The sequence below is a fragment of the Thunnus albacares genome, chromosome 19, assembly GCF_914725855.1.
Source record: "Thunnus albacares chromosome 19, fThuAlb1.1, whole genome shotgun sequence".
In the NCBI taxonomy this organism is placed as follows: domain Eukaryota; kingdom Metazoa; phylum Chordata; class Actinopteri; order Scombriformes; family Scombridae; genus Thunnus; species Thunnus albacares.
The window spans coordinates 13192393-13218621 of record NC_058124.1 but is presented as its reverse complement, the minus strand read 5'-3'; the positions used below and the strand labels follow the sequence as shown (position 1 = coordinate 13218621).

Below are 26229 nucleotides of genomic sequence, written 5' to 3'. Positions count from 1 at the left end.
TTTACTGATATCTTGAGAATTTAAATTTGCTTCATGTCAAAAACCTACATGATAGAAGAAAATTAGCCATCTAGTGATTGGGGCAATTGAGAATGTCTGAAATTAAAAAAAAAAAAAAAACTAAATAAAATGGGGCGATTGAGTGCAATAAAAATGAAAATAAAAGTGTTAAACCTAGATTTTATCACAGGAAACAGACTAATTGTTAATGAAAGACCCAGATAATGTTACACTTTAGTGGTGCAAATTCCCAACAAATTTGTAATCACATCACCAAAAAGCAACTTCCACAGTGAACTCTGGGGCTTTTGGGGTCCCCGAGGCAGTTTCCTGCTTTGCCCGGATGCTCGTCCTGTACTTGAGTATTTGTACTGTTGTTCACGTAGGGACGTGTACACGAAAATATCACAGTTATGATCTGTTCACTCACTCACTCACACACACACACACACACACACACACACACAGAGCCGTTCACGCGCTAAAACTAAAAGAGTTCACAGGTACTTAAATCTTCAGGGTTAAGAGAAATTAAAAAAAAAAGGTATTAGTGTTGAAGGTTAAATGTAACCACAGCTGAAGGAATAAGTTGAAGAACTAAAATATGCATGCAGCCAGGCCGTCTCTCCTCTTGTTGAAAGGTATAAGAGGGGTCAAAGGTGGGGATGCTGTCTTTTTGTTCTGTTCTGGCAAAGTCTGAGGCGCAGAATGGGCCAAAACAGAATGAAATTGTCGACTAGACTCGGCGACAGAGCGTATACGAGGAGGGGAAAAGACACACACACACACACACACACATTCTTGATTGCGCAAACGCCCCTGCGCGTCCACTCACATGTCCAAAGAACAGCTCAGTAGAGTCAACTGCTCTATTTTCACATTATCACATGTCTTTGGGACATTTTGAACATGCGAGCAGAGTTCGGGGGCTGCGCTCTGGGGTCCGTCGCTTCTCTCTCTCTCTCTCTCTCTCTCTCAGTCTCACACGTAGACACGTAAACACACACACACACACACGCACATGCAACAGACGCACCCAGCAAATCCTGCTTTGGTCGGTGTGTGCGCGCGCTACCTTTGGCTGTGGGTGTCAGGGGTGAAAGGTCAGACATCCTGACCTCAGGGAGCCTCCACAGGTACACACCAACCATCTCAGAACCTCCTCCTCCCCCACCCATCCATCCCCTGCTCCCCTGCTCCTAACAACCCCCCCAACCTGTGCCTTCGCAGGTTTCACCCCACCCCTTCATTCCATATCAATGCCCACCCATCTCCATAGCAACTCACAGCTCCCCGAGCAAGGGGTCTCACTATCTTGTAAAAGGAGGTAAGTGTAATTAGTGGTGTGTGTATATGTATGTCTGTGTGTGTGTGTGTGTGTGTATGTGTGTGGAAGCGTGTGTAGGAAATGTACCCTGCGTGAATGTGTGAGTATGTATATGTGTGTGTGTGTAGGTGTTAAGAGGTATCAGTGGTTCAGTGGTGTCTCTCTTTAATCTTCATCACTCCTCCTCTTTCTGCCCCTCGCCTTCCATCACCCTTCCACTCTTCTTCTTCTTCTTCTTTGTTGTCGTCCTTTCCGCATCTTCCTCCTTCCCTTCCCTCATTCTTTATTTTTGGACTTGGAAGATGAACAGGCGCAGGTTGATGTTTTTGGCAGCCAGCAGTTTGTTGCACTCCACTGAGTCGGAGATGGGCAGAGGGACGTAGTCTGTCTCGTTGGCGTCGTTGCTGAAGGAGTGGTGGTGGATGACTGGCTTGATGCGGACGTCATCGTACGGCCCCTTCAACAACAGGAAGGAGCACTCCAGGGCAGAGTTCACCTGCAGACACAGAAACGTATCCAGATGTTACTGTTCTGTTGGACATCTGCTGACTAAACTGGCTTTTAAAGGCTGATGTCAATATTTGAGAGTTTAACATAAGTCAGATAACAATAATATATAATATATAATAATAGATTCCCTCTTTTTTTTTTTACATAAATTATCAACAAATAGTGAAATGTGCCAAAAGCTGGGTGAGCATTCCTTGTATCAATGGTAAACGATCTATCAATGTTGTGTTAAATGATGCTTCGAAGCCCTGCAGGTATCAGGCTGTGCCATGACAAATCTACTGAATCCTGACAGACGACAAGATTCTCTAAATTTCATCTAATGTACCTTTAAACTTCCTTCGAATTTCATACAAGCAAAGAGCAGATACTCGGTGGCAGTTTCATCTGACTGCCAGGGCCCCCTCAGTAGTCCAGCTGACATCCCTGCTTATGTGGTTCCACATTAGCCACTAGTCATATCAGAAAATTTCAAACCAATCTCTGACCTAATGCACCTTTAATCTCTTTAATCGCCCAGGCAACGAGCAGATACTCAGCTGCCTCATCAGGCCTTATATAGTTTATGTACATACTGTATATCTTGTATCTGCTTAGGCTAAACTACACTGGCTACTGGTTTGATTCATTTGAATGCCATCAAGCCACCATCACTGTTTATCTGGTTCCACTTGTTTTACCAACAGCCACTACTTAGCAACCCCTTTCCGTGCATGAATCGTGTCCCTTAACCTGTGTTACCAAATAAAAAGAAAAATGGTGTCAGTATGAACTTCTGTGTGAGTGTAAAGAGCGCAGACGAGTCTAAAGGGTCGTCAGGTGGGCACCCTCTCGATATCTCAAGAGTGCGTTCCAGCGCAGAAACCAGCTGCTCTTTACCTGCACCCACACACTCAACACAGCCCTTTAAAGCGAGCTATATTTACTTCTGTCCATAACGTTATCAGCTTACAGCAACCAACCAACATGTTAAGTTACCTAGCGTGCCTCAGCTACCTCGCCTTAGCAACCGACAAAACATAGAACATAAAGTAAACAAAAATGTTTGTTTGATAATGTCCTTTCAATTTGGTTCTCTTGCTATTGTGACCAACACATGTACATCTGGAAATCATACATGTCAGGTGGACAAACGATATAATGGAAAGTTATTTTGTTAAATCGTTACACGTTTTCTGTTTTTTTTTCATCTGTGATATATTTTTAATCTGTGATAAACTAGAATCGGCCAACAGTATCAAAGGCCACGTCAACGTCTAATTCAGGCTCCACTGTGAATAATATCCTATCCACAGTAATAGAATAACTGATGGCGATCACAGATGTTCCTGCTTTTATAACTACATTATATAAACTACACTATATTAATTAATGTAAGGACAAATACTGCAATGTTACAAACTTCACCAACACATCTGAGCTGGTAGAGCGTCAATGTCTTCTTCTCCACAGCAAATGAGACTGAAACCCAAGATGTCCTGCTGACGGGTGCCATGATGTTTTAGGACGATGCCTCAGTGACACAGACATTTAATGTAGCGTTGCTGTCTATCTTGGGTTACTTTTGATTTAACTTTGAAGCAATTCATAGATCACCTGCTCAGAATTTCATCGCCCTGTAACCTGTCAGGTCAGTTTCAAAACTTTTCTGTTCGAACCACCCACAGATCTGGTGGCGTCTGGTGACATCATCTGACCTGAAAATAAGCAGCCATGAAAAAAAGACTTTAAATATAAACATGGACAGACAGAGCAGCGTGTGTGTACCTTGCTCTTGAGGATGAGCTGGAAGGAGAGGGTGCGCTTGCAGGACAGGTTGGGGTTGCGCTCAGAGTCGTTAACACGGGCCTTCAGCACCCATGTCTGGTTGAGAACAGTGAAGCGTGGCGTTTCATAGTACAGACGGGTGATGAAGTCATCAGTGCGGTACGGCCTGAACTGCACCTCTGGATGGACACGTTGATATCGGACGAATTAGGAAGAGGGAGAAAGGCCACATGTGGTAATGAGTAAAGACCCAAAATGATAAAAATAAAAACATCTGGAAATTAAACGCACAGTTTGTAATTTCTGCTGCTACGTGTCTCTCAAAAACAATAACAAAAGACAGAGTTTGATGACGTCGTGAAGTAGTGTGGGATCATGAGAGTTGTTGTCTTCATTGTTTCACAACCAGCTTCTTCGGGTTATGATTACTCCAGTGTTCATTGTTCAGCATGTTTTTACCAGGAGCCAAATTATCCACAGAGGTCTCCTCCTCCCCAGAACAAACAGACCCAGTGATTAAAACCAGTGAAAACACTGAATAAAGCAGTTTCAAGAAAAAAAAAATCAGTGTTTCTCTGACACTGTTCGGCAGGCACAGGACGTCCGGGAGGGGCTGCTAGACAAGCTGCTGCTAACATTTGCTGAGCTTGTTTCTCTAATAACTTAAGATCCAGACATTTGATGACCAAAATTCTTCATCTGGTTAAAAGATATCGTTAAAAAATCACCAAGACCTAAGAAGTTTATTGTAAAAATGTGGTTTAAAACTGAATAAAAGTCCATTTATGACAGTTTCTGGTGGGCAACCACAATGCTGATGTATGCATCTTGTGCACGTATACTCTTTGGTAGAGGGATGTGACACCATTGACAGGCAACCAAATGAAACGGACCGTTACCTTGATTAAAATTACAGATTTCTCTGGGTTGGAAATTTGTTGGAAACATTTGGGATAATGTAAGTACACAACTCAACAAAATATATAATCTAAACATTTTAGGCATTTTAATGCAGAATAGTTAAATAGCTTTAAAGTCACCAATCTCCTTGTGAAGTGCAGCATTAAGATAATTTGTTTTTGGACAGTCGTGTCTCCTCAGCCTCTCTCATGTGCGTATATACCTGTAAACCCGATCTTCTCGTAGCAGAGCAGGCTAAAGATGCTGTTGTAGAGCTGCATGTCTCTGCGGTGGCTCTGGTCCATCTCTCCCAGGATTCCCATCAACTCTGTACCAGTCTTGGTAGGATGGGAGCACTCGCTCTCATGTGCTGGCAGCTCATGGAACGGACCCTGCCAAGGGCAACCAATCCTCTTGTACTTACACTGTGTCACCCTGGCAACATAATGGCAAGTGTGAGTTAAAAGACATATAAATTAGATGCTTTACAGAGATGCTTTGTGGTGAACACTGGTTACTTTCTTGCAGCGAGTGGAAGGCACTAATGATATCAAAGGTACTAATTAACCTGGGTTGTGAACCAAGGCTAATTAATACTGTACTAATTATATGTGCTGAGAGTCAAGTTCAAGGAAAGAAAGACGTGGATTCATATCAATTATATCTTGGACAGAGGTGTTTCTCAATGAATACCTGTTTTTACTTCCTTACAGTAAAAGTGAGGTATTAATACTGTGAAAGGTACTAGTTATCCTCTGTACTGAACCAAGGCTAATTAAAACCTCACTGACGTTACTCAACTTACATTAACTGCAAAGTTTTGTCTGATTCATGCTGCCAAGTTGCTGACAGGGATTCAGCATTTTGCTTGTAAATTACTGCGAATCAAATACTGAGTTTTATATTCATCCTAAAACACTACGGTCATATTCGCTGAGGATGACAACATCACCCTTATGCAAGAAACAGATCCTCAGCACCAGCACATTTTCATGTCTGGCCTGGCCAAAAAACATGACTGCCATGGCTGTTGTCATGGTAACACCAGTACAGGGACTGCTGTCCTAAGCAGGGTCACCTGTTGCTATAGCAACAACCCCAAAGGATTCAGTGCATGCAAATTCAACCAGCGGGAATGTAATAAACACACACACAAAAAAAAACACACACACACAGTCTGTAATCACATCAGCTGTTTTTCTCCTCAGAAGTCACAGGTCACATGCTCGTCCATCTTCCCCAAATCAACCCCGTGTGATACAGCGCTGAGTTGCCACATGCGCTTATTTACACACACAAACACATACAATGATCCTGGTGATTTATGCAGGTGTTCACAGCTTCCAGCTTCAAGATTTACAATTTGAATGAGCCCGAAATAACCTGATTAACGTGTTTGTAGCCGTTTGATTTTGATAGTTTTTGCACATTTGTAGGAAAACTTACTCAATATGGTGTGATTTTAAGTATGGTACACTTAGTATCTTAAGACATTTTTTTTTTACAGCACAGTATGTGACTGTGTGTGGTGTATACCTGTCTTGGCACTCCTCTTTCTGGTGTCTCTCTAAGCTAGAGCGAGGGAACTGTTTTAGGCAGAAGGTGCATTCTGTCGGCAGCTCACTGACAGCCTTCTCCACTGCAAGGTTCCTGCAGCACAGGTTCTTGCTGATCTCACACCTACACAAACACAGAAAACCACAAATCAGACCTCACTCCAGTAGTATGTATTAAATGTGTGATATATATAGTATGTGCATAAGAGTTTCTGAACAATGTGCAGCTATGAATAGTTGTCCCTGCAATAGGAAGTTATTATATACTTTTGTTCATTGTTGGGAGATATTCTAATACATACTGTGGAACTGGACCTTCAAAAACAAATATTTCCAAGTTACTTTCCTGTGCTCCTGCATCAGTGACAAATGGAAAAGTAATTTTGGAAATTTAATTGACCATTATCGGACACATCGGGTAATAAACACTTGAGCATTGTTTGTTATGCGTGTCTACTGAATTAGACTAATAAAAACATACAAATAATAGAGCCAGTCTTTCCTGTAAAATGTTTGGACATGACATGGGTTTTTTTTATTCACTCCTCTGTCATTTCAAGGACCAATCATGTGCCAATGGGGCTTAGCAATAAGTAAGCCCAAGGTTATCAATATATTTACATTGTTCCCCTTGTAGGTCACCACAGCTATGTAAATGTTTGGGAAAAAAACAAAAACATGAAGTAAAATAATTCCCAACTTGCTCCCAGTCAATCAGATCGTATGTTTTCTGATGCTGCAAATGCTACAAGCATGAATTGGATACTTTCCAACTCAAAATTTAAAGCTGAGTGCGGGACTTTTGTCTCCCCCTTCTGGCAGTGAGAGTAAAGGGGGGCGCTCGGCTGTGATCGCCTGACACATGCATGCAGCACACTCTCATGTGCACCCCAAAAACAGGCACACAGATAGGGCCGGTTAAATTGCATCCAACGGTCCACCGGCCCAAAAACTTATTTTTTGACAGCCCATTGGCCCACCAGGATTTGCAAGTACACCACTGGCCGTAACAGACTGTTGCAGCTGTAAAACGGTGAATAAATAGTTTTGAGTATCACGCAACCCCCACAAAATGACTCATTTCACTATCAGACTTTGATCCATTCGGTCCGATAACATTTGGAAAGTCTACAAGAGCCAAATGATCAACCGCCAAATGGCCAGCGCGGGAATGTCGCGCCTGTCATGAGATTTAAAAACTCCCTATCCTGCTAAATACAGAGAGATTTATCTGGCTGAATCAGCATTGTGTGAACTCGTTTGTCAAGGGCTTGAATGTTATGGATGTTCATTTATATGTAAAAAATCCGCACTGCAGGTTTAACATTTGGAGGTGAACATATCCATATGATTTTTTAAAATTTTTTTTATTTCAGCCAAAATTTTTAGCACCTAAATTATTTTTTTGGCTACAAATATACTTGTCAGAAGAGTTTGTGGCTATTCTAGCCTTCATGACACTCCAGTGGTGACTCTGAAAAATGTTTATCTAAACAAGATATGATATTCTGGTGGCTACGCAATATCCATACACAGTGATAATCCACCCAGTTACTACAATCATTAACTAAAGCAACCAGCGTCATCTGATGTGGATTAGGCAGCTAGTTTGAATTTCTACGCACACTCTTCAGTTGGTGCTCGTGTCTATAGTGAACCTGGTGTACCTGCAGTTGGGACATGTGGCCTGTTCCTCCTTGAGACGAGAATCAGCCAGGAGGTGGATAAAACAGCCTGCACACATCAGGTGCCCATTGGTACACTGTGGTGGAGAAAAGGTTAACGAAACAATAAAACAAAGTGTATTGGTAAATGGGAAACATAATTATTGAGGATGCTAAACGGGATGAGGCACAGGGAACATGACAAATATATCTGAGTAGTGCAAGCTGGACAGGACTAAGCTGGAAATATGAATACCTTAACTTTCTCTTGTCAAATCTTATGACAGAAATGACAGCATAATTTGTTACAGGGTTTGTGGTAAATGTTAAGACTATTAAATGGGACTGCTCAAAAACAAGATATTTTGGGAAAATATTTTAGAAGAAACTCAAATCAATACATAATTTGGGGGAAAATGCCATTCAAATGTTTGGCTGAGGCTACGCATATTTGTTTAGAGTCTGTTTCACATTCAGTTATAACAATGGATTGGCTGCCCAACAACAACATGGCAACGAGAAAAAACAAAACAAAACAAAAAAACTGTTTGCACCATTGGAAATATTACAGCAAGTTTACAACTAAATAAGTACTTTTATACAGGGTGGAAATCTGTAGTTGTGCAGTTTTGTAATTAAACAATGGCCATGTTTTGTGTTATTAACCAGCCTATAGTTATTTTATTGGTTGTGTGCATGTTATTTACTGGTTGTGGGTAAGTCTTTCTATATCTGTGCATATGTTAAGGGCAGAAGATTGTGTATAGAAAGAATGCCAACTTGTGTTCACATTGTCATGTTAATAAATAACAAACTGCTGTTTTAAACGTATGTGCTGCATGGTACAGCAGGGCTTGTAACTGTGTAAGACTAATGATTAATACAAAATGTGTTCACTTGACATTGAGGAGAGCAGTTAGAGGCCACTGAGGAGAGCGTTGGGGGTGGGTTGAAGTGAAGGGCAAAGGAGAAATTAAAATGTAGGGGTTTTTTTTGCTTAGTTCTGTCTGTTTCACTTTTGGGTGTCGGGGAATGGTATGTGGCTTTTTGCTGAAGGATAATTCACAGTATAATGTCATAAACTTGAGCCAGCACAGCTGACCACTGGGCCTGGGTGTGTCTGGTCTCGCCACTCAGCCTCATGGCTCGGTTTGCAGCCTAGACACTTGGGCCCTGTGTTGGATCTAGTATCACTAAAAATAAATGGAGCTGGCCAACACATTCAACAGGTTGACACTGGGTATTAGGGGTTGGGACACACTGGGGATGTTCTAGTATGATATCCAGCTGGTTTGCTGCTGTTTTGACGGGAGGTTTAGGGTTATGAGGGGAAGGTTTGTGATTGACACCACGTTTACCTGATACACAGACGCCTTGGGCAAGTCTAGGCACACGGTGCAGCACAGCACTGAGTACAGTCTCTCCTCCAGCTTTCCTGACTCTCCCTCGGGGACTTTCACCCTCTTCTTGGGCGGCTCGTCTGGGTCAGGCTCGGGCCCTTCTCGCCGTATCCCGACCTCCTCCTGCATGGCTGCGACCCCGGCGACAGCCTCCGCCGCTGCCCCCACGGCCCCGACCCCCAGGCCGGCCGAGGAGGAGCCAGGGGCGGCCGCAACGCCCACGTCTCTCTCTTCCAGTGAAGCCATGGCGACAGGGCTGTCTAGAAATATCTGAGATGTAGCTTTTTCCCTGCCGCGACCAGGCTGAAGCCCGAAATATTAGCGCAGGTTAGCTCGGGGCTAGCTTATAACCTGTCGAGCTAACGGTCAGCTGACAGCTAGGCTAGGCTAGGCTAACGCGACGGCAGCAGGCTGTCACACAGGAATGCAGGATAACTTATTATTAATGCCACCTTCCACTTGCGAAATGGGTATTTAACAAGCCAATAATTGTGTAATAACGAGCTCATGTGCAGAACGTAATTATGACTATGAGCTAAATGAAATTGTGACTAGTTTTGTTGACTTACAGTGACGCTAGCAGACTGTGCGGCTAGCTACGTTGACAGAAACACAGCCGTCCTCTCTGCAGGCAGAACAAAAACAACTCAGGCGTCTCTCAGCTGTTGTTGTTGTGCTCTCGACGCCGTTATTCGCAGTGACAGCAGATTACATCGATGTGCACCGGCGGCGGCCCAGCTTACGGCTGCTCGTCTACCGTCCCTGCTCCGGTTACCGGCTGACTATCCGGGACGTGTCGGTGATATTACAGCCGCGGCTACAGACACTTCTGCTGGGACTCGTCTCTCTGGCTACACAGCCATCTTTGTTTTTTTTTTTCTCTCTCTCTCCCCCCTGTCCGTCTCCCCCGACTTTCACCCTGCACAGCCTTAACGACTCCGGGTCAAATTCGTTATTACTCAGGCAGCTTCTCGATCTAATTACGCAAGTTGCGTTTTTAAAAGTAAATATTCTGCCTCTATCTGGGTGCCAGTAAGTACTTCAGCTCAGCTGTGACTTGGCTGACAGCGGAATGTTTTGTTGTGGCAGATGACTTGGGGTATTTAAAGAGTTTTTAACGGCGCATGCGTAGTGAGCACCTGCGGGTCAGGGTATGGCAGGACTTGAAAGGTGACCAAAACCTGATATGCGACAAATTTAGGCCACTCCACCAGAGGACGCATCCTCTATACATTTGTAATGTTTATGAGCCACACACACATATGTATAACACCTTTATAACACTTCTCTGTTTCTACTGCTCTGGTATGCTGACACACTGTTGATGGTTCTGTGGCAGCTGTCTATCAAAGTGGTTCAACTGGTTCCAGGAGACCCTGTGTTGGTGTGTGTAGGTTAAGAATGCATTAATAATTCAGACAGAAAAATAAGGTGATCGAAGAAGGTACTAACTGCCTCCGGCACAGGTAATAGGTCAGAAGCATTTTTAAGCTTTTTCATCCCCTCAATGCCCCAGATATGTGGCTTAGTAAGCTTCAAGGGCTGTGAGGGTTGCTGAGTACAGAAGAGAGGGGGGTTGTGTATTGGGGTAGGTGGGGCAGGATGTCAGAGTGTCAGCTGTCTGCAATCTGCAGGGACACAACTAACCACTCCCACTGGACAGATAGATATGCCTTATTTGGTCTGTGTGGAATGGCAAGGGAGCCATACCACCCTCAGCTATGTACACACAGTTCACTCAGTAGCTGTATGTGGTCACACGCTGTGTCCTGAACGCTGGATAATTCCCATTGTCAGCCTCCCGATCTCATTAATTTGTCCAAATATAGCCTCATAATGATAATTGCAGCGCCAGGAATATTATTTCAAATCAGCTGTAGTTTCAGGCCAGTACAAAATGTGTTGCATAAACACAAACATTTACTGGAATTAAAATGAAAAAGTTCTTGGAGCAGATATTTTTAGTTTTCGAATGTATAGTAAGGAAACGCTGCTTGATAAATGAGACAGACTTCGAGGAACAGACTTCTTGGAGTATTAAAGAGGTCAGTGTTGGCATACAAGTAATCAAAAATAGATACCACTGACAGGCATGATAACATATCATATCCACACATAGTTAGCAGAAACAAACAGAGGGACAATCAAAACAAAGAAAGTTAAGAAATTTACTACTAAAGTGTTTTAATTAATACACCACAACATTAGAAACAATGACAAACCGGAAATATGTTTCTATCCAATTTGAGTCCTACATGATTAACTCTATACTGTTAATTTCCGCACAGGTTTTTTGCTCATTGATTTGCTACTTCTTATCACATCCTCCTAGACGGACACATACCTTGGCCATTACATAACATCTCTTCATCAATCCATGATTGCAGGGTAAATGGATTACACACATTTATGAGATTTATCTAGCCTCAATCAATCAGATGCTATTCAATTGCTAGAGAGTAAATCACATCATCTGCAGGTCATTCAAGGATTCAGCTGCCAAGAAATCAGCGGTATTGTCCGGAACAATGAAAGTGATGACCCTGATCTAATCACACAGTCAGACAGGAGGTCGTCAGTGAGGCCGTGGCTGTGCGGGTGCATGCGGGTGGTCGATTGTGGTGTCAGTGGTCAGATCGTCACGGTTTTCGGCTGGGTGGTTTTGGGCGGTGGTCATGGTAGGGTCGTGCAGGGTAGAGGTGAAGTTCTGCTGATGGAGGGAGTGAGTTGAAGGAGCTGCTGCTGGGTGGGAGGATGGCTGGTGTTGCGTTGAGTGACCCGCTGTGGTTCGTGGTTCTGTGTCGGTTGGAAGTTTTAAATTAGGTGTTTGCTGTAGGCTGTTTTGTGTTGATTGGTGTGTCTCGATCGGGGATGGGGGTTCTGTTTGGGCTGCAGGGGCGTTTAACTGATTCAGGCTGGTTGGGCTGATGGAGTCACAGTCTGTGTTTGACAGATTCAGACCTGAATGCTCAATAACTCGCTTCCTGAGTGAGCCAGAGTCTGTAGAGCAGCACTCAGGTTTCTGTGGAGATATGCTCTGGACTGTATTTGTCTCTGCTGATAGTTGCTGTGGTGGTTTCTCCTCTTCTTGTCCTCTTCCTGCGCTCATCTTAGCTTGTCTCTCATCGTTTCTGCTGTGCTCCACTTTGCGTGTGAGCACTCCCTCGTTGCTGGTGTGTCTTTTGTCTGTTGTTGCTTCTGCTGCGTTGATCTGAGCTGGTCTCTGGACTCTCTCTGGTTCTGCTCCAGCATCTCCCGTGTTGTTCTCAGGTTTGTCTGCGAGCGCCCTCTGCCTGCTGATTGAAGCCATAGCCTTCACCCAAGGATGCAGCAGGGTCTGCTCTGCTGTCAGCCGCACTGTGGGATCTGACTGAAGCAGTGCTCGAACAAGGCATCTGGCTTCTGCACACAAACACAACACACATACACACAATAGAATAAAAACATTGTTTTAATTTGATCTATTCTATTCTATCTATTTATGTTTGGGCATTAGTCCCATCATATAGTGTATTTCTGCACTCCTCACCCTCTGAGATGGGGTCCCAATAGGGGGGCAGGAAGTGGAGTTGTCCTTGTTTTATTAGCTGGAACAGTTCTTCCTGGTCCCGATCTCGACTGCGAAATGGGGGGAAGCCACACAGCAGGATGTAGAGAATAACACCCAGCGCCCATACGTCCACCGCTATCCCATAACCTGTTATTTTTGGGATAAGGAAACATTGTTCAAATTAAATTACAAAAGCAATAAAAGGCCCTTCTGAAGAGTTTTTAAATAAGGAAATCAGTAGTATTTGATGAAACAGAGACGGACTATGAGGCAACAAGGCATGTAGAGTAGGAACTGATACTCCAGCAAACAGCACTAACCTGTTTCAGAGAGAATCTCTGGAGCAACATACGTGGGTGTGCCACATATAGTGAAGACTGGCTCAGTCACAACCATGGCCAGACCAAAGTCTCCCAGCTTCAGCCTACAGATGCCAGCAGCAACACGCTCTATCTGAGAGAGAACAAGAAAAACGAGATATAGACGGAAACAGAGTCAGGCAAGGAGAAGGAGTTGAGGTGATATTTTTGAAATTCAGATGTTTTCTAGAGCATCTACATCGCTGTCATACTGATATGATGTGACACCTAATGTTACTGACATTTTCCTTCTATTTATCGCTGTTTCAATCAAGAACTATTAATTATTCTCTCAGATAAGTTAAATATTATGAATGGTACTAGTACGATGAGTGTGTTATGTGAGGACAGAGTGGTGGAATGAGCGTCTTGTGGAAAAATGAATAAAATATGCGCTATAAAGTACTCTATTAACAAAAGAATAATAAAGAATCAAGAATTAGTTGTGATTTTAGGTGGGAATCACTATTCAAAAAATATGGATTGTTTTTTAAAGCTGCAGTAAATTATAGTATATAAGTGAAAGAGATCGCTTGTAGTGACAAATTAATAGAGAATTATCACCTGAGTTCATAGTTTCCCCTCAGCTCAATGGAGATTTTTAGCGTCTATCAACTGGTTTGGTTATTATATTATGTTTGGTTATTTTTGGTTATACAGCCTGCAACTTTACTGCTGCTGCTCTCTTCAGCCCCATTTCAAGTGGCAGCAGGTAGCTGTTTTCTCCTTAAAAGCTCTGATAAACCCCTTTGTAAGCTAAATACCCAACACCAAATGTCTGACAGACAAAGTTAGCAAGTAGCTGGTGAGTATAGCAGAACTTTTAGGAGCTCAAAAGCCAGATATTTTTTCTCAAGAGTTGGTGGAGAGTGAATTTTAGAATTTCATTCATCAGATAACAGTAAGAAAAAAGACCCAAAATTAAGGCTTATGTTGTTGTGTCTGCTGGATGTGTAGCAGACAGCTGTCTGCTGTCACCTTCACCATATCAACTTTATATGGAGATGATGTGTCAGTATCGTGTTTACAGTGTGTTACACTGCCCCCAAGTGGACAAAACATTAATTAAAATGGCTTTAAAAGTCTTTGGATGCAGTATATTGTAAGGCAAATTAATACACTGGTAATTAATAATTTTGCTTTCTAAATATTAAAAGAAAGGTTTGCAGTTTTCAAGTCTGTCCTAAAATGATATTCAGATGCCCAAATGAACACTGAAATGTGTTTTTCTTGCTGTAATCATTCCTTCTGTTGCACTTTCAATGTAAGTGATGGGGGCAAAAATCCACAGCCCTCTTTCCACGCAGAAATATTTATTTATTTTATATATCTGATATGAAGCTTCAGTCTTCCAAATTAGTCAAATCAAGTAAATGTCTAAGTTACTGTCTTTTTAGTACTAAATTCATTCTTTTTGTTATGATCCTTCCACTGCAGCTGAACGGGAAAACACTGTCACTTGAAACACAAAGAGGGAATTTTTATTGAAAAGACTGTAACTGTGGAAGATGACCACTTTATTTGACTATTTGACATTATTTGACTTGATTGAAGCCTCATAGTATCTTCAGAAAAACTTTTAAATACATTTTTTGCTCAAACGAGGACTGTGGATTTTGTCATCACTTACATTGTGAGTGCATTGGGAGAGGATTTTCTAATGGTCAGTATGAGCAAGAGGAATGATCACAGCAAGCAAAACCTGTTTCAGTGTTCATATGGGCACCAGACTGTTGTTTTAAGACAGACCTGAAAAACTGTGAGCCTGTCCTTTAAAGCCACTATGTGTAGAATTTGAGTTTTGAGTCGTAGAAGTTTTGTCTTTGTTGCCCCCTTGTGCTAATATCAAAAGAGACACCGAGGCAGACAGAAGTTGATGCCACTGAACCTCAAGGATCTGACCCAGAGAAACTGAGCTGAGTGTCACTGGGATTGTTTCATTTTTTCACAAACACTATCTGAGACTCACCAGTAGGTTCTCTGGTTTGAGGTCTCGGTGGACGATGCTCTTGCAGTGGATGTAATTCAGCGCTTCACTCACATCTGACACCATCAGTCCTGCCTCTGCCTCTGAAAACTTCCCCCTCTCACTGATGGCCTCAAACAGATCCCCCCCACTCACCAACTCCATGACCAGGTAGGAGTGAGTGCGTGTGTGATGGTGCGCCAAAAGACGCACTATGCGAGGGTGACACAGGCTACCCAGAAGGCTCAGCTCATTCTGCATCATGTGCTCTCGACCAATTAGTTTAGAGCGTTCCACAATCTTCACAGCGAGGGTTTGTCTGTTGTCACAACGGCGGCACTCTCGCACCACTGCAAAGTTCCCATCTCCAACCACACGTCCAATTTCATAGCAGCGCTCGATATCTGACAAAGTGACTTCACTGCCATCTGAGGGAAGGTCAATGGTTGTCCTCTCTGCACCCACTCCAGGAAGTGGATTTAATTGTTGTAACTGGGGAAGACTCCTCTCCTCCTCTCTGCTGATTGGGTGAGGAGGTGGAGGGCTGATATTAATGTCCAATTTTCTCACTTCCTCCACTACAGGTGAACTTCCTTTTTGCTTCCTCAACACAGGAGGAAGTGGGACCCTCCCAGTTAGTGGATTGATCCGTTCTGGACCCAGATGTTTAGCTCTTCTTGCCAAGCAGTTTTCACACAGTGTAGGCGAGGATATGTCTGCTTCTCTGAGACCTTCCTCGTGTTTAAATGGACCAATGACGGAAGGCTGTGGCTCTCTGACCCCACCCCTCACCCGGAGTTTCTGCAGGTGGTTGGGAAGGTGAGCAGGTTTTCTGCATGTATTCTTTTTATGTGACTTCTGAGTGTCTAAATTACGATTTTCCGTCTGGTGTGTGTCTGCAAGGTGAGGAGTGTGTGTATTAGTCTGATTCTTGATATGTCTGTTTGTGTCATCGTGTGTCCCGCTGCTGTCTGTCCCCTCACTGTATCCACTGTCTGCTTTAGCTGCTTTATCTGGTGCTGGCCGGAGTTTCTTTTCCCAGACCAGCAGCGCGTCGGCTCGGTAACTGGAATGTTCAGGAAACAGCTCCTCTAGCGCCTCCTGCACACTGCTCAGCTCTGGACGAGCTTTCCCCAACGCCACGAAGGCCACCTCACCACGGAAGAAGTCACACACACCCTTAACCTAGGAACATGAAAAACAAAGACAGTGATAGAGTAATAAGAGTATAGACTTAGCTTATAGTAATTTAATACACCTAATTTGACACCAAAATGTCTCTTGTTGACTTGTAGAAGTTCACCTTGAGCACAGAGTGATTCAAGAAACTGGTTATTTTTTTATAGAGTTTAATGACTGCTTTAGGTCTGACCAGTATGGGGGAAAGCTGCCATTCTCCAGGAATACAATCTCAAACTGTATTACTGTAAAAAACATGCAGGGCAGTATGAGAGATAGCAGGGTAAGGAGAAAAAAAGACGAAACATAAGAGTTTTTTTCTCCTCCTAGTGTTTAATTGGCCATCCTAAGAGAGAACAACCCAATTATTATATGCAAGTTGGGAGCATGACATTTCTAATTCCTCATTAGGAGGGTGTCAACATATCCCTTTATTTTAGCTTCCTGTACTGTCCTTTATAATTTGTCTCCCCCAGTCATTAGATGGGTGTCAACTGCATTGACAATGTATTCCAAACAAAGGTGTGTTAAACCCCAGACTGGAATACCAATAGGACAAAGAAACAATGAAATAACAAACAACTGGAAACAATGCCCTGGAGCCCCATAACATCAGGGCCCTTGAAAGCTCAAGGCCTGCTGTGTGTTCACTTGTTTGAGCTAGTTTAATTGTAACTTTGGTTGGGAGGATAGTCAACATGATAAAGATCTTATCTTGAGGCCCTGACTTGAAGAAGATCTCTGTGTCAAAATCTAGTGTCAGGACCTTCATGATTACAGTTTTGTGCTTACATGTGGCATATTCTTTGATTTATTTGTGTTTAATCACATTACCACACAGCAAACCTGCAACCAGGTAGCATTCCAGCATGGAAAAAACTCTACAGTAAACAAACAGAGTGTGGGAGGAGTCGGGGATTAATAGGGGCCCATCTGTGCATTTTTGCCTTTTGTCTCGGGGCCCCCCAGCAAGTTAATTAGGCGATGGTTGAGCCTTACCTCTTGGGCATAAGACGTGTACAAGCGTGTGACTCTGGCTCTGTGCCACCGAGGAAACCCCAACGCCTCAGAGATATCCAATAGCAGTTGCTCAAAGGACACCACACCCCTACGGTTCAAAAGAACTGTTACCTTGAAAAAAGAGAAACAAATGTGACAGTCATGCAATGAAATTCTTCCCATGTAAAATATCCTCTCACCTACTGAAAATTGGGCTTGACTTCGTAACAAGGCCTTTGTTATGGCCTGGGATTGTTTCAGTTTTTTTTATAAACACTATCTGATACTCACCAGTAAGTTCTCTGGTTCGAGGTCTCAGTGGACGATGCTCTTGCAATGTATTAATTCATTTGTTACAGGTTGTTACAGGTTGTAACAAATGGCCTCATTAGTGGTTAATAAATCATTTACTAATGATATATAGATCTGTTATTAATAAGAACAATTACTTTTGTGTTGCAAGTACCTTTGGCTGGTGTATGTCCTCTTTCCACATGACATTTGCATGATCTTTTTAGCTCTTTAATCCTTCAGAAAGACCTCTGCAATGGACTGTTTGACCACTTACATTAGACCAAAAATTATTAACAACTATAATAACAATTTATTATAAGTGCAGACTGTTAGCTTATTAGAAACTGAAAAACACATGAGGATTTATGGACATTTATAACTGCATCCTGACCAAATAGAGGATAGGATAAACTCTATCAAAAGGGATTTTTCTCAACCTCTAAACCCAAACATTGTTCTTATTAATAGCTGATAATGGATCTATAAAGCATTAGTCCATTATACATTAACATTAATACAGTCATCTAAATCATTCCTTATTAAAAAGTGAAAATTGTAAATATTGAGGTCACCTTCCGCAGTGTACTTTGACCACAGGGGCGGACGATAGTGACCAGATGGGGCCGCTCGGCGCTCTCCTCTGCATGACGGGTGTGGAAGAGAGGAAGATGAGGAGGAGGAGGGCAGTGGGTCCTGTGGATCAGTCCCGTAGGATGGGGGTGAATGGGCCACGGCTGGGGTGCCCCACCAGCACGCTTCAACAAGGGGGCAGGAGGCGCTGAAGCCGGGATAGGCATAAGGGGGAAGGGAGGACAGAAAGCAGGAGTTGGATCATTGAAAGCCTTCTTAATAACCCTGATGCCATCACCCTATCTGTGGTTTTTTCTAGTATACAAAGAAAAACTCATAAGTAACACAACACCGCTTCCTCTTCCGTGCGAGTGTGTGTGCTTGTGTGTGAAAACAAATCCGGCTGATCAGATTTGAGTGTTTTCCATCACATGCAGTGCAGGGGCCATTTGAGATTCTTCAAGCACCTTGCCCCACTGTCTGAATTATTTAGGTTTCCTTAAGTCATGCAAACTCACACGCATACACACACACACACACGCACTTCAACAAAAGCTTGCTTGACCTGGTTAGAGCTCAGCTGAATCTGCATCATTAATGAAGCATTAAAGACAGACACACAGCATCTTTGACGTTTCACTTTCTGGCACTGAGGGAGACGGAGAGATGTTATCCGTCCGGTCAGTGGGGGGTTTGTTTTTTTGTTTTGTTTCCAGATGCAGAACAACAGACAGAAACACAAGACCCTACCTCTAACATGACCTGGGCCCCCTTTTAACAAGACACCGCTTGGCCCCCCGAGAGTGACCAACAGCACACACACATTTGCCCACAAGGAGCCCCACACATACACACACACACACACACACACTTAACAATACAAGCTTTTCATCGTGGACACAGGAAAAACTACAGGTCTGTTAAACGTCTCATAATGAGCCAGCTGTGGCCAGTCAAAGAAGACAAATGAGACTTTTTTCAGTTTTTATGCACCACTAATCTGGAACAAACTCCCAGAAAACTGCAGGTCTGCTGCAACTCTGTTATTTTAAATCAAGACTGAAGACTTTTCTGTTTGCCGCTGCCTTTTATTAAATCAAATTTGAGGCTTTTCATTAATTTCTTGCACTGCACTGTAACTTTTAGTCTCGTATTTTATTCTATTTTAGCTTATTGTCATTTTCTATTCTCTTAACTCTTTAATAACTATTTTAATTGTATTTAAATGCCTTTTTTATAACGTGTCTTTTGTATTTTGTCATTTTGCTTAATGTTTCATGTAAAGCACTTGCCATGTTGTTGAAATGTGCTATACAAATAAACTTGCCTTGCCTTCTTACAGTAAGGGCCCTGAGACCTTTAAGGGTGTGTATGTGTTTGTTTAGGGGGTGTGGTGAGGAATAGATGGCCTATTGTTATAACACTTGCATAATGTATAAGCTAACACTAAATCATATGTTTTCTATTTTTCCCAGCTCATATGGGGCCACAGTATTTAAAATCTTGGAAAGTTTGGATGTCTACAGTCTTGATAATGTTAAATACACATAGGCCAACTTACAAAGTATTTAATGGTTAAATTTTTATAGTTTTAGTGGGCAGCAAAAATCAACTGTTTTTAAATATTTTTTTACAATAAATAACTACTAAAATCCATTCAATTCAACTCACCTGCAGTTCTCCATTTACGCGCTGCTTCGCACCCATACCGGGCTTTCTGTGATGACGTCATGTGTCTTCAAAACAACACCGACACTAAAAACTGACTAACACTTATTCTTTACTTATTTTCATTCAGTTTTATTCCTCCGTCAGTTGCTGTTGTTATTCTCTGCTAGCTTCCAGATAAGGTGACAGGATGCGAGGAGCTGACCGGACCTAGTGTACAGCGGTTGCCATGGATACACGTCAAGTTAACGGGAAAAAAAAGAACCGGAAGCTACGTTTTGCATTCAAAGTAAATTATTTACGATAACTTAATATTGTGCTGTGGAGGGCTCAGCCACCAAACATCACACTTTTCGAACAAAGTTTTAATTTTCATCAATTACAGATTTCCATGATAGAATCCACCTCCACTCACCGCAAGATGATTGACGATGCTCATCAACTAAGGTTTTATTTTGAACGTTCTGACCGGAAAGTGTTAATTTGTAGTGCTGAAATAGGGTCGAGAGGGCTGATGATGATAGTTTTCAAAAAGGCAGACACTACAGCTGCAAGGGTGCTTCTACCCTTGATGCAAACACGTTATATTTAGGCAAGCTAAAGCTGTCAGATCATGTGACCGGATTGATTTGATTTGTTTGGTTTATCCTCAAATAAACTGAGAAAAAGAAACCACATTTTGTAAACAATTAACAGGTATTGCTCTTGTAATATAATATATTGTTGCAGTGGGGTGGGTCACGTGAAGCAGGGTGCGAACTACAGGGGAGTCAGAGGGGGGCTTGGGTCCTCTTAATAAGATATGAGCTCCCCTGAAAACATGATTGTGAAATTTGGGGGTCTCTAAATTATTGACAATATGCTATTTTAGCCTATTTTGCTGTATCTTCATCATGATGGACCATGCATATAATTATGCTATTATTGATGTATGATTCATGCATGAGAGTGATTAATCACTAATTCACTTCAATAAAGATAAGAGCATGCATGCTATTTTTGCCATCATCATCCAAGCATGAAGGGACAATATCATAAACTTAACTCACTTTAACTGACACTCACTTGAACCCTGACATGAAAGCAACAGGTGAAACATTCGGCCACGTTATGTGGCCAAAAAGCCACAATATAACTACAATGCATATGTGTTAACGTCCCCACTGAGATATTATATTATACTACACCGCAAAAAAGGAAACTCAAGGAAGCTATAATATTTAACCTTATTTTTTCTTATGAAAGACAAATACTCCTGTCAAGCACCATATGCACTGTAGGTTGTTAGACTTGTGTCAAGGTAACTGGTCTTAATTTGTCTTAGTAAGGTATTCAGTCTGTCAAAGGTCAAATGCCCCCCCAAAATACTTGGAATACAAGATGATAAGCAAATGCAAAAGCATGAGCCTTAAAAACCCACAATATGTTTATATTTGTAAAAAATAAACTCCCTCTTAGGACTAAAAGTCCTTAAATTCTCAGAAACAGTGCCCACGACGTGACTCTATTGTCCTCATTGGTAGCTACAGCCCTGGTTGACCCGTTTTTTATGTGGTAGAGTAAAACAACACTGAATACTCACACAAAACATTCTATATCACAAAGACTGGAACAAACTTGAAGTGAAAAATCGCACTGACAAGAGGGGGAGGGACCACCAGAGACAGTTACCATAGTTTCACAGATGGAATCCAATACTCTGCCTCAAACACACACACTGAAACTTACACACACACACACACAGTGCCCAGTTGATCTTTTAATACACTGCCCCCCATGGTGCTGTCTCCAAGGATACAGTTAATATTGGATCAGGAAACTCTTCCTGCTCCATATCCTGGTCTCATCACTGAGACCCAACTGTCCGCTGGTTTTTAACGTCATTCAACTATTCATCACGTTTTTCCTTATAGCTTTAAGTGGGTTTTTTTCTCTTTGCAAGTATTTTTGAGGATTTATATACCTTTATTAGAGAGTGATAGTCGGACAGTCAGGGAGAAAGAGATGGGGAATGACATATAACAAAAAGGTCCTCAGCTGAACTTGAACCAGGGTTGTAGCAATGACATATCAGCACCTTAAATCACCAGGATGCCCTGTTTTTTCTTCTTTATTAGATCATAGTAAGAATAATTAAGACTTCAGGTGGATTACTGTTGATTATTCTGTCATGTGTTGTGTGTTTGAGGGTCATTTTGTAATTTGGCAGCGCTATTCTCAGCACTGATTCCATTTTGGTGTAGAAAACTTGACTAGATAATAACTTATCAATCTAAAATTTGATCAGTGATGATTTAATTATTGCACTATCTTGCCCACCACTGCCGCATGATTACGAGGTCTGTATTACTAGACGGCAGATATTCTTACAGTGCACTACCAGTATCTGTCCAGCAGAGGAGGAAAGGGGACATCCCAGCAGCCAGACAGGAGTTGCACCCAGGCATAGTGATCCAGTCAAGGGCTGGAAGAACTATTCAGCTGGATAAACATAAGTCCTATTTATCTTATGAATACATCATAGGTTTATATCTTGAGATTAAGTCCCCAGTTGTATGATACAGATTTCATTCTGACAACTTTTTGTACACTATTGAAATCCCAAAACAGGAAATCTGACTCATTTTGGTGTCCCTCAATAACTTCTTGTTTGTGTGTTCCTCTTCTTGTGCTTACTGCTGGCTCACCAGGGAATTTATGGAACAAATCAAGGAATGTGGTCTTAGCCCCATCTGCAGAGGTAACACAGAACGCACACACATAAATACTACTCTGCAGCTGTTCAGTACACGTCAACAACTGCTACAATACCACTCTGGAATAAGGAATAAGGCACCCTATATAAAAGTTGTAACTAAAAGCCTCATAAATGGTTAATAAATGCTTAATAAATCAGTTATAAGACATTAATAAGGGAAACTTTTGGGTTGCCAGGTTGTGAAAAATCCCTTAGTCTGGTATTTATCATACTCAAGCATGATTTATTTGTCTTTTTAACAAGTTCTTTAAAGGAGTAGTTTGACATTTTGTGAAATACGCCGGGTTCAGACAGAGTGCTTTCAATCTTCTCATGTAAGTCTCAGTACGAAAGCCAATAAGCACATTTCTCAAAATGTTGGACTATTACTTTAATTAATCAGGAGGCCCCTCTCCAATGGACCATCAACTTATTTACATCTTAACATTAATGGACTTGATTTATTGTGTAAAAACATTTCATTGGTGACTGATTTAACTGATTTAAAACCTCAGTCTAAGTAGTCATTAATCCTTAAAAAAGTCATGTGTTGCAATTTATTCAAAAAAAACAAAACAGCTTCCAATAAATAAATGCATGCTTGAAATGCTACCATTCATCCTGTAAGCTGAGTCATCCAGACTCATGATGCTGTCCAAGCTTTAACCCCTCCATTCATGCAATCAACTCAACTCAACCTTATTTAATTACACAAACTGCTATAGAAAGGGGGGAGAGAGAGAGTGAGAGCTGATAAGTGTGTTATGATATACAAGTAAAGCTAGACAAATAGGCAGGGAGACTGCAGAGGAAGCAAAATGGATGAAATAATTCATGAAAGGGTGTTTAAGGGAGTGGTAAGATGTCCAGATGTTTATTTAGTTGTATTTTGCACACATGCACATGCACAGGAAAGCCCTACGAAAGCTGGAAGACAAATCAACATTCCTCGGTTTACAGCTCTCCCATTCTCTCAATCTTTTGCTGAACAGGGAATCAACCGAGACCTAACAGCTCTCTGCTTGTGTCAGCTCAATGTATATTGACACACACACACACACACACACACACCCTCAAACACACACACTTACAGATGCCGACTTAGATAAAGTGTATGTGTTAAGGCCAAACAAGCATGCAGCATTTGCTAGGACAGTATACGGGCTATAATCACGTCTTTAGTCAACAACCACCAACAGCAGTCAAGCCTGGAAAAATTGATTTTGTTGTGTGTACACAGATCAGACAAGTTCAAGTCAATAAAAACTGAGATGAGATAATTACATTCTGCCCAAACAGGATAAAGACATTTCATGTAATTGCTCATACGTCAGTGTTAATTCATGTGATAGACAGAGCTTATTTAGCACTACAGTTCAAGGTTTTATCAAGCCGAGCTAAAACATTCTTTATGCATGCTTTATAAATGTAAAGAAGAGGGTGTGTGCAGGGGATTTCTTCTAAGAAAATACCAGAGAAAATCCAACTTAATTTGAGTTATGACCACAGTGGCATCCCAGAGCACTATATCTATCATAGGATTGCATAAGATCAAACTCACACCCACACGCTGAAACACACTTGCACAGCCGCAGGCAGCCTGTGGATATATTCTAGGCCAGGGATGAACGATTTCAACCTTTCACCTCCTCTCTCTCTCTCTCCCTCTCTCTAACCCCGTCTCTCTTTTTCCATGTGTCTGTCTCACACCTGTTTATGTCAAATATCAGGCCGATGCACGCTGCAGATTTGCTCTAGCTCACATGTGTCAATTTAGACATGCTACACCACGAGAGGGGAGGGAGGCCATTGGGGGACAAGGGCAGTGGGACAGGGTATGTAACATGGTGGGATGTGATGTAACAGCATTCACTATTGACTTTTTTCCTCCCCCCGCTTTTTTTTAAGAGCAAAAGAGTGTGTATGTGTTTGTGCGATGGGACAGGGTGTTCATTTTAATGTGTGTTTGAGTTATTACACAACTTCCAGAGATCATCTGACCATCTGCAGATAGGGGAATTTCATCAGACAGAGAGACAGACGGACAACAAGTCAACATTTGGGCTTTTGAATGAAATCTGCCGTGTGTGTGTGTGTGTATGTGTGTGTGTGAGTGCTCTTGTACATCTGTGTTTGTGATGACCAATTTGAGTTTTACCCCCTAAGAGTGAAGAAATCTTTTGCAAGTGAAGACACGTTGGCCTGGCTTCACTTCTTCAAAGGGCTCTTTCAGGATTTTGCATTCAGCTTAAGGGTTATTGTAATTAGTTTACAGGAATAGTTTGGGAGAGGGTTAGATGAGAAGCTTGATACCACTCTCCCATTTGTACGCTAAATATAAAGCTATAGCTATCAGCTGGTTAGTTTAGCTTAGCATAAAGATTGGAAAGTTAGTGCACTCAGCCAAGAAATAGTCGAAGAAATAGAAATAGGCACTTAAACCCCCGTAAAACCAGAATATGTCATTTTTATATTTCTGTTTTTGGACAGATTAAACAAACAAGATATAAAATGTTAACTAGAGTGTTTTAGATTTGGATTTTTGTTACTTTTGGACAGACCAGGCTAGCTGTTTCCCCCTGTTCCGAGTCTTTATGCTAAGCTAAGCTAATCAAACACACATCAATCTTCTCATCTCAACACTTGGCAAGGAAATGAATAAGCATACTTCCCAAAATGTTGAACTACTCTTTTAAGATAAGGTTTGGAGGTAGACGTGTAGTCATGGTGGTTTACTACACATTTGGCGTGCTAGCGAGCATGTACCTCACCAGAGTTGGAACTGACTCAAAAAAAATACGGTTCCCATATTTATCGCAATGTTTGCAACTGTGTGGTTCACTGGTGTAACAAATGTAATACTGTAATAGTTTTTGGGCAATAATGGAGCTGTGTGTCACAGAGGAAAAAGCTATTTAAGGCTTGCAATTCTTGTTCAGCAATTCATTGATGATTATAGTCTTTTTATTATAGAATAACGCCAGTTTTCTCCTTTCATTAAAATTTTTTTTTGTTAAAGTTATTGTAAGTCTCCAGGGAATTAATTAAGTCAGTGTAATATCCTCCTTACATGACAAAGACAAGTTAACATGTGCAAAATACTCACTGTGGTGATACACTAACCTTCCCAAACCCTTATCTCTGCACTAATGCCTGCTGCTCACTCTGCCACCACATGCATGTATGTTTACAAGTGGGCGCACAACACACACACACACACACACACAGTTTTTTATCACCTTTTTTTCTCTTTGGCAGGCCATATTGAGGTCAGTAAAAGTCAAACAAGTGCAAAACCAGACCACAGAAGAGAAAAGGAGTGAGAAAAGAAGAGGGTCAGAGAGGACTGCCATGACATTCTCTTCAACCTTCAGCCCCCACCCCCGCACAAAAAAATCTATCAACCATATCCCCCCCTCCCGTTAACCCCCCTCAGGCTCAATCTGTTTTTCTTCTCTTTCTCTCTCTGACAGCGGGGGCCTGTTCATCAACCCCTCCCTTCTCTTCCTCCCCCCTCTTTTCTTTACTCTGCCTTTTATTCTCCTAAGCCCGGGTGTCTTTACGGAGGCCCTGTTGTTCCCTCTGATCCTCCCTCTCTCACTCTTTCTCAGCTTTTTCTCATACGTTCAAATTTAAAGATTACAAATGCTTTACTGCACTGTCCTACACATACAACTACATTGCTGTACATAGAATACTATAGAGAAAAAACAAATGGATGCAACCAAATCATTCACAAACTTCACATTCAAATATACTTTATTTGCATGGTGGCTATTTTTG

At 41.9% G+C, this 26229-nt stretch overlaps 2 protein-coding genes across 3 annotated transcripts; both read right to left on the bottom strand.

Moving 5' to 3' along the window:
- Positions 1-109: 109 nt before the first annotated feature.
- Positions 110-10189, bottom strand: cyhr1 (cysteine/histidine-rich 1). Of its 2 annotated transcripts, none has more exons than XM_044335050.1 (7): positions 9694-10189; positions 9083-9384; positions 7728-7822; positions 6041-6184; positions 4728-4939; positions 3605-3783; positions 110-1823 (listed from the first exon to the last, which is right to left on the bottom strand). In XM_044335050.1, the coding sequence occupies exons 2-7, from the start codon at positions 9368-9370 to the stop codon at positions 1611-1613; spliced, it is 1131 nt and encodes a 376-aa protein (XP_044190985.1). In that variant the 5' UTR covers positions 9371-9384; positions 9694-10189; the 3' UTR covers positions 110-1610. The 2 variants fall into 2 exon arrangements, with proteins under 2 accessions (XP_044190985.1, XP_044190986.1); XM_044335051.1 differs by having other exon boundaries at positions 9083-9380.
- dclk3 (doublecortin-like kinase 3) lies at positions 9420-19927 on the bottom strand. Its single transcript, XM_044335042.1, has 7 exons — positions 19713-19927; positions 18044-18249; positions 17178-17309; positions 15003-16184; positions 12995-13127; positions 12654-12821; positions 9420-12526 (listed from the first exon to the last, which is right to left on the bottom strand). Exons 1-7 carry the CDS (start codon positions 19771-19773, stop codon positions 11700-11702), a joined length of 2709 nt encoding a protein of 902 aa, XP_044190977.1. The 5' UTR covers positions 19774-19927; the 3' UTR covers positions 9420-11699.
- Between the last annotated feature and the right edge of the window lie 6302 nt (positions 19928-26229).

Excerpts from the sequence above, each read along its gene's own strand:
- cyhr1 (XM_044335050.1), bottom strand. The coding sequence starts at position 9,370 with ATGGCTTCACTGGAAGAGAGAGACGTGGGCGTTGCGGCCGCCCCTGGC. Across the intron at positions 6,185-7,727 it reads GCCACATGTCCCAACTGCAG|GTGTGAGATCAGCAAGAACC; the intron begins GTACACCAGGTT and ends GTGTTTGTGTAG. Across the intron at positions 3,784-4,727 it reads CGAGAAGATCGGGTTTACAG|AGGTGCAGTTCAGGCCGTAC; the intron begins GTATATACGCAC and ends GTGTCCATCCAG.
- dclk3 (XM_044335042.1), bottom strand. The coding sequence starts at position 19,773 with ATGACGTCATCACAGAAAGCCCGGTATGGGTGCGAAGCAGCGCGTAAA. Across the intron at positions 18,250-19,712 it reads GCGTAAATGGAGAACTGCAG|CGCCTCCTGCCCCCTTGTTG; the intron begins GTGAGTTGAATT and ends TCCCGGCTTCAG. Across the intron at positions 13,128-15,002 it reads TCAAACCAGAGAACCTACTG|ATAGAGCGTGTTGCTGCTGG; the intron begins GTGAGTCTCAGA and ends GTTCTCTCTCAG.